The 7,501-nt window shown below is 31.6% G+C and overlaps 1 protein-coding gene across 1 annotated transcript; it reads left to right on the top strand.

The window, feature by feature from the left end:
* The first annotated feature begins 4,864 nt into the window (after positions 1-4,864).
* Positions 4,865-7,330, top strand: LOC18033312 (non-functional NADPH-dependent codeinone reductase 2). Its single transcript, XM_006421575.2, has 5 exons — positions 4,865-4,996; positions 5,215-5,390; positions 5,701-5,947; positions 6,778-6,957; positions 7,088-7,330. Exons 1-5 carry the CDS (start codon positions 4,877-4,879, stop codon positions 7,313-7,315), a joined length of 951 nt encoding a protein of 316 aa, XP_006421638.1. The 5' UTR covers positions 4,865-4,876; the 3' UTR covers positions 7,316-7,330.
* Positions 7,331-7,501: the final 171 nt, after the last annotated feature.

Raw genomic sequence — 7,501 nt, 5'->3', positions numbered from 1 at the left:
CAGGGAATTTTTTTGCCCGCCAAATCCCCTTTTTCTTGTAGTGCGATCATGAACAGTCACAGAGCTTTCTATAGGCTTACAGAGAGTTGCTCTTTAGCATCCTTGTAATTTGAATAAAGATTAAGAGATATTACCTAATGTAGGTTATAATTGAATCTTCATCTCTACTAGGAGCGGGCTATGTGCCTTCTAGAAATAAGCATGAAATAATTACAAAAAGAAATGTATATGAAGTATCTTACAATATGATTATATTGCAAATAATAAGAAGGTGCTGGTTAATTATAAGAGGTTTGAGGTTGGAATTTTGCTTATTTTCATGAGGAAGAATTTAACATTAAAAAAGAAAAAATAAAAACAATATACAAGTATTAATTACAAGAGATTTGATCATATGTGAACTTTGAAATATCTTTTAACACATATATACTTTTATTTAAATATGATCGAGATTTATTTAATTACTATATCCTTATTTATTAACTGTCAATCACATAAGTATATTTATTTAGATAAAAAATGAGATCAGGAGAGAAATCCGATCCTTATAATATATCTTGATTGTATTCTGAATCTTGATCTACATAAGCTGTCGGATTCTTTGAAAACCAATTTATATCAAAGCATTAGCCATGCCGATGCGTGTGGCATTATTATCTGTACTTTCTCAAGTGAGATTCCGTATCAAACAAATCTCAGAAATGGGAAGTTGCTTTTTCCCTTCGACTCTCTGTGTGTCCCCAGCTCACTTATTCTCCAGTTCTACAAATAAAATCAAATTAATAAGGGAAATTGGCGGTGATTTTGCCTTGCAACTTAAAAATACAAAGATCTATTCTGATCTCACCGACCTCTAAAATCTAAAACTTCCAGGCGCTCTCAGATTCCGTCTAGTTTAGTTTAGTACTCAACACATATTGCAGGGGATGCGTTTGGATTTGGACCACCAAGGGACCACGTAAATTTCCAACAATGCAACCGCCAAAATCAAGATTCAAATATTCAATGCTTAATATTTAGTCAATAACAACACCATATTACACAATAAGCATGAGTTGTTTGCACAAAGAACAATGCTCGGATGCTCCCATTTTCGCCCTAAGAATCCATTAAACAAAGCCAAAAAAAAAATTTTTAAAATGAAGAAACCAAGTTGACTTTTAAATTCTTTTAAAAGGATCCCCAAAGTAGAGGGATGGTACACAGGTAGTTATACGGAAAAATGGAAAAATCCTGCATACAAATAAAGGAAGTGGATATGGGTAAAGATTATAGGAACATGCAAAATCCAATTTCACATGACTGGATTGTGGCGGTGCCCTAATTTAGAAGACATGTTTTCTGCCAATTTGTTTCCCAAAATCTGTGTTCTATAATCACAAGTGATTTCGGTGGAGCCTACCAGGAAGCTCTTTGTTTCCTTGGGGCTAAACCATTGGGGATGTTTTTTTTTCTGTGGTTTATAAAATTCCGTTCTAAAAAAATTGAAAAAAAATTTTTTTTTTTTTAAAAAAAAAAAAAAATTTTAAAAATTTCCGGAAGGCTTTTTTTTTTTATTTAAAAAAAAAATAAAAAAGGCTTTTAAAAAAGTTTCAAAAATTTTTTTTTTTTCAAAAAAAAAAAAAATGTTTTTTTTTTTTTTTTTGGGGCCCTTTTTTTGGGGACGCGAAACAAAAGTGCTTTATTGGATTCAGTTCTAAAGATTTTGCGTGATCTTTCGCATCCACGTATATCTAAGGGCTGAGATTGTCTCTTTCCTTTTTGATCAATGGTACTAGTTCATAAATTGAAGGGTTTTTGGAGAAAAGAAAATTCCAAAATGTTAGCATAAATGTTGGAGTTCTCGAAATTCGTTTTCGGTTCAAATCCATTTACAAAATTGTGTACTAATCATTTTTTAAAATATTACAAATGCATAAGAGAAGATTCAAACCTTTGACTTCAACAATCAATCGAGGTCTCAAGGATGTAACTACAGTAAGCAAACCTAATGCATTCGCGCTAAATTAATAATTTTTTTTTTGAAACTATTATGATCACAGTTATGTTACAATATGATATTTATTAAGATATTAGATAAATATATTTACAGTACAACCCAAATGTCTATCGAACACAAATTTAGAAATGTGAGTTCTACCATCGGGCTACAAGGTCTGATATTTCTTTAATTTCTTGTTAACTATGAGTTGTCTGATGAGCATAATTTATATACATATTTTATCCTTAATTATTTAATTACTAGTTATTTTATTTATTATTTTTAATTAATTAAATTATTTTGTTGAATAGAAAATTAATTGAAGATTAAGGATAAAAAGAGCATGAGGAAGTTCAAATTGAGAAGGAATAAAGATTAAATTGGAAGATAGAAATGCAGCCAGGAATTAATTAAAGTCAAGAAGACCAAAATTGGAAGTCAATCCCTTCAAAGGATGAACGGTGGGCATGCATTTGAAAAGCAAAGATTTGGCAATTTGGAATACATGTGCTGGGCGTTAAAAGAAGAAATCATTAATTGGCCTTTTGCTTTTGTGGTCAAACGTGTGGCTAGCCTTCAAAGTTTAATACGGAAATAATTAAAAAAGAGCTTGGTGAGTGGGCTTTATAAGTTGGTGGATGGCTTTGACTTATAAGTTGTGAAGGATTAATGCAATTAGAATCCACTAAGGATTAAGCAAGTCAGTAATATTATATAAAGGCAGGAGGGAAGCCGCCAGAGGAAGGAGAACAGTGCAGACGCAATTCGGACAGAGGAAAAAATAGCAGCAGCAGTTCGGCTTCCCATGGCTGAATTTATTTATTTTGTTGCTCCCAATTCAAGTATGTCTAGCTAATTTTCTTATATTGAGGTTAAGGATGAAATCCTATTCAATGAAATAATTATCTTTATATTTAATTAATTCCCTACATATGTGCTTTAATGATTATGGTTTTTTTATTTCACATAATTAATTAGATATTATTAAAATCTTTTTATTAATTCTGTCTTGCATTATTAATTGTTAGAATTAATATTCAATTAAATCTATACTTGGATCTATAAAATTTATACATGATTATCTTTGATTCTATATCCTTCATTAAATTGTTTACATAGAGTGTTTAGGAAAACTTTGACTCTTTGTTATTCAATATGTTTACATGGGATGCTTAGATGTCATACTATTAAGTAGAAAAATAACCTACATTAGATTTAATTACTTGGGCTTAATTGTTATATCCATGAGATGACATAAATTGATTTCGAGTTGTCACTCTAAAATTAGGGATTAATTAATAATTAGATAATTACTAGTTGAATAGTAGTGGATTCTGAAACCTTGGTAATTTTTATCTTATTGAATTCTCCTTTATTTTAATTGCTTCCTTAGTTTAATTGATTTAATTTTCTTAGAAACTTAATTTGGTCAACTAGGTTAGAATTAATATTAATTTTATATTTAAATTAAACTTTTCAATTTATAACAATGCATGTGGGATCGATCTCGTTACCACTACTCTATTTCTAAATTCGTACGCTTGCGAGTATATTAAAATTTTCACAACATTGCCAAATGTCAAGATTAACATCAGCACTGAATTAAAAAAAAAAAATTATCAGGTGCAACCAGACAGGTTCCTATTTCCCCATTTCAAGATTTAAGACCAAAAAGAAAGTCAACCAATAGGCGGCGAGGAGAGACAAATAAAATTGCTGCTAAATAGGTCAACATAGGACTTGTATTTAAAATATTCGTTGAAGAGAATTAAAAAAATCATTGAAAGCAATTGCATGTCAAAATACCCCTTATTTTGTTATTTTTATATGCATTAAAAAATACTATCCTTCAACCGGCCTTTGCATGAGGGAAGGGATTTGGCGACTCTTGAGTCTTTGTAAGAAATAATTACTTTGAAACGGCACCAACTGGTTTGACTTTTGATGCAATAAACTTCTAGAAATTTGGTTTCTATGCAATTTAAAGGTTTAATCTCTTTTATTTTTTTTTTTTTTGTTTTCATTACATCCTAAAGTGTTTACAGATTAATAAATATTGATTAGTAAATCTATATATTTTGGTAAATGGGTTTAGATATCAATCTTCCTTATCTGTGTAAACTAAACTTGATGAAAAAATAAATTAAATTTACATTCGTGAATGGATGTGATGAGATGGAAGGAATGTCTAATACCCAAAAAAAAAAAAAAATTGACGAATTAACAACATTTTTAACAACCCCCCTATAAAATTTTTGATAAGGAAGTTTATATATGAATTTCAAACTTTTAAAGAATTTTTAATTTAAATTAAAATCTAAAATCAGTTATCTAAAATTTTAGTCTATAAAAAAGAAATTATTATCTGATATATTTTTTTTTTTTTGGATTTTTATCACTTCAATCCTTGTATTAAGGAAGACGCAAGTGATTCATTTTTAAAGCTTTGGTCTTTGATTTTTTCTATAAAACAAGAATGATTCAGATGATAAAACCCCTTTTGTTTTTCTAAGAATGATGATGATGATTATGATATAATAAGATACTGCCTTTGGAGGATGGATTGGGCCATCTCATGAAATCCCAAGAGACATGGAAGATCCCATTGCTTTGATATGTACATGTATATACCTCAATAATTTAACATCCCCACATCACCCTCATTCAACTCACAACAGTACTGCTTTATTCTACAGTTTAACATATATTAATGTCGCTGGCGATGATGTGTCCCAACAAAATAATTAAAATAATGTTGACTTTAGTGTTTCTTAAGCCTATAAATACGTGGGTCTAGAGAGCCAAAATTAATTTGTATAGCACTAGAGCTAGCAGAAACATCAAACACACTCATAGAGAAGCTAATAAAGAGAGAAAATTTAATCATCAGCAGAAATGAGGAGTGATCAAGTTCGTTTAAATTGTGGCATCACCATACCAGTTCTTGGACTGGGCACTTACTCTTTCGATAATCACAGGGAAACAACTCAACTTGCAGTTCATAAGGCTCTCAAGGTAGATTAATTTCTGTAAACTCCTTAATTATTGTCGTTTCTCCTTCTTCCTCTTGATATTCAATCCAATTCATGCAACACCCTTTTACAGATACTTCATTTGTGTTTGGTTTCTTTCTTGGGGGTGTTTTATTTTACCTTTCTGAACCATGGAAGCAGTGCATTCACAAGTCAAAACTAGATTTTGATGTAAGTGTTGATTTTTTTTTTTCAATGCAGATGGGTTATAGGCATTTTGACACTGCAAAAATATATGGTTCGGAGCCAGCTCTGGGGAATGCGTTAACAGAATCAATACTCGAAGGAACTGTGAAGAGAGAGAATGTTTTTGTCACGTCTAAACTCTGGGGAAGCGATCATGATGATCCTATTTCAGCCCTCAACCAAACCCTAAAGTAAGCAATATCAAAATAAATTATCATAGTTCTGTTCTTTTCTCCTAATGAAGATAAGCTCAAAGCTTCTTTAATGTCTCAAATCGTTACTTTCAAGGACAAATCTGCATGCGGGTTTAGCCTTTTTCTGCAATCAGTACCTTTTAAGAAACAAAAACCTGATGAAAACAAATTTAAAATGCCTTGAAAACCATGCTAATAATGTTTTGGAAATGACAAAAGAAGCATGCATGGATAAAGATTTTTTGGTTGCGTGCGTTTGTTTCTTATTATTTATACATTTTTTAATGGAATCAATGTCGTGTTGCAGGAATTTGGGCATGGAATATGTGGACATGTACTTGGTGCATTGGCCAGTGAGACTGAAGCCATGGACGTGTTATCCTGTGCCAAAAGAAGAAGATTTTGAGCAGCAGCTTGAGTTTGAGGCCACGTGGGCAGGCATGGAGAAATGCCTAGATATGGGCTTGTGCAGAGGCATTGGTGTGAGCAACTTCTCAAGCACGAAGATCCAACGGCTGTTGGATTTCGCATCTGTGCCTCCAGCCACCAATCAGGTATGGTAACAATATGTGCATTCATTTGCAGTTTGTGGCCACCACGTGCGTAAGATAATGTGGACACAGTGTTGAATTGGGAAATGAAGAAAAGAAAATTAAAAAAAAGGGGGGCAAAAATCGATGAAGAAAATTTATTTCTTCACGTATACCAGGATCAAAAGGTTTGCAATTAATGTACGTGAAGACATTGAAATCTGAAAAATGTTTGTCTGTCAAATACGCAATGTAGGTTCATAGCTCTATGTCATATTTGTATCCCAATTATAATTATAAAACAAATAATAATATCACAGAATAATTTAAATTTAAAGAAAGAATAACAAATTGTTTGATCAAGAAGTCACATTCGTGCATGCGCAAGGAAATTAAACAATTGCACATCAGTTGATCTAACCCTTACCTGTGCCTCATGTTTAATAATTTTTAAAGTCAAAATAGTTGACTCTATACTCTATATCTATATATATAATAATAATAATAATGTTGTCGTTAGAAATACAATATTATATAATTAAAATGTCAACTGAAATGTGTAACATATACATTGAAATTTGAAAGTCCTCTTGATTGATTTTTATAGTACAATAAAATAATATATCACCACCATTTCTATATTATCATTCTTTGAATTTATCCAAAATTGGTTTCTGTTGTACAACAATGAAGTCTAATTCAGCGACGAAACGAAAACTTTTTTTATCAAGATCAAAAGTATATTCTATGAATAATTAATTCTTAATTTTTCTCGGATTGTAAAATGTCAATGGCTTATGTTGGGATTGCCTTTTTTTTTTTATAATTAAATCATGAATATGAATTAAAAACAGGTGGAAATGCATCCGATGTGGAGGCAAAGCAAGCTTCGGGAGATATGTGCCGATAACAAAATCCACGTCAGCGCTTATTCACCGCTTGGTGGGCCCGGAAATTCATGGGGATCAACGGCAGTGGTTGAGAGCCCAGTCATCAAATCCATTGCTCTCAAGCACAAGGCAACTCCAGCTCAGGTAAATCACTAATTAATATCAGTGATCCACGTCACATTATTCTTTAATAATTAATTGTTTTTTCCTCATATTGTTTGTGAGTAATTAATAACGTAGTCTAATTAAAACATTATAATTGTATCTTGTGAAGGTTGCTCTAAAATGGGGATTAACAAAGGGAGCAAGTGTGATTGTGAAGAGCTTCAATGAAGAAAGGATGAGGGAGAACATGGCATCCTTCAATATAAAACTTGATGATGAGGATTTGCTTCAAATTGACAACTTGGAAGAGAGGAAGATTATGAGAGGAGAGTATCTGGTTAATGAAACAACAAGCCCATACAGGACACTTGGAGATCTATGGGACAATGAAATCTAATTAATAGACCTAAGAAAAGGCCCATGTACTTGCAGAAAAAGATAAAAATTAGCTCTACTTTGTACCCTTTTAGCTCTTCCTTTTGTTTTAGCATGTAAGCATGTTGAAAATAGCTAGCCTTGGAGCCTAGCATGGCATGAATTACTTGAATATAAATGTGTAAATTGATGTGTTATGTTAAGTAAT

This window comes from Citrus clementina, unplaced genomic scaffold, assembly GCF_000493195.1.
Source record: "Citrus clementina cultivar Clemenules unplaced genomic scaffold, Citrus_clementina_v1.0 scaffold_9, whole genome shotgun sequence".
In the NCBI taxonomy this organism is placed as follows: Eukaryota; Viridiplantae; Streptophyta; class Magnoliopsida; order Sapindales; family Rutaceae; genus Citrus; species Citrus x clementina.
This window is presented reverse-complemented; position numbering and strand designations above follow the sequence as displayed.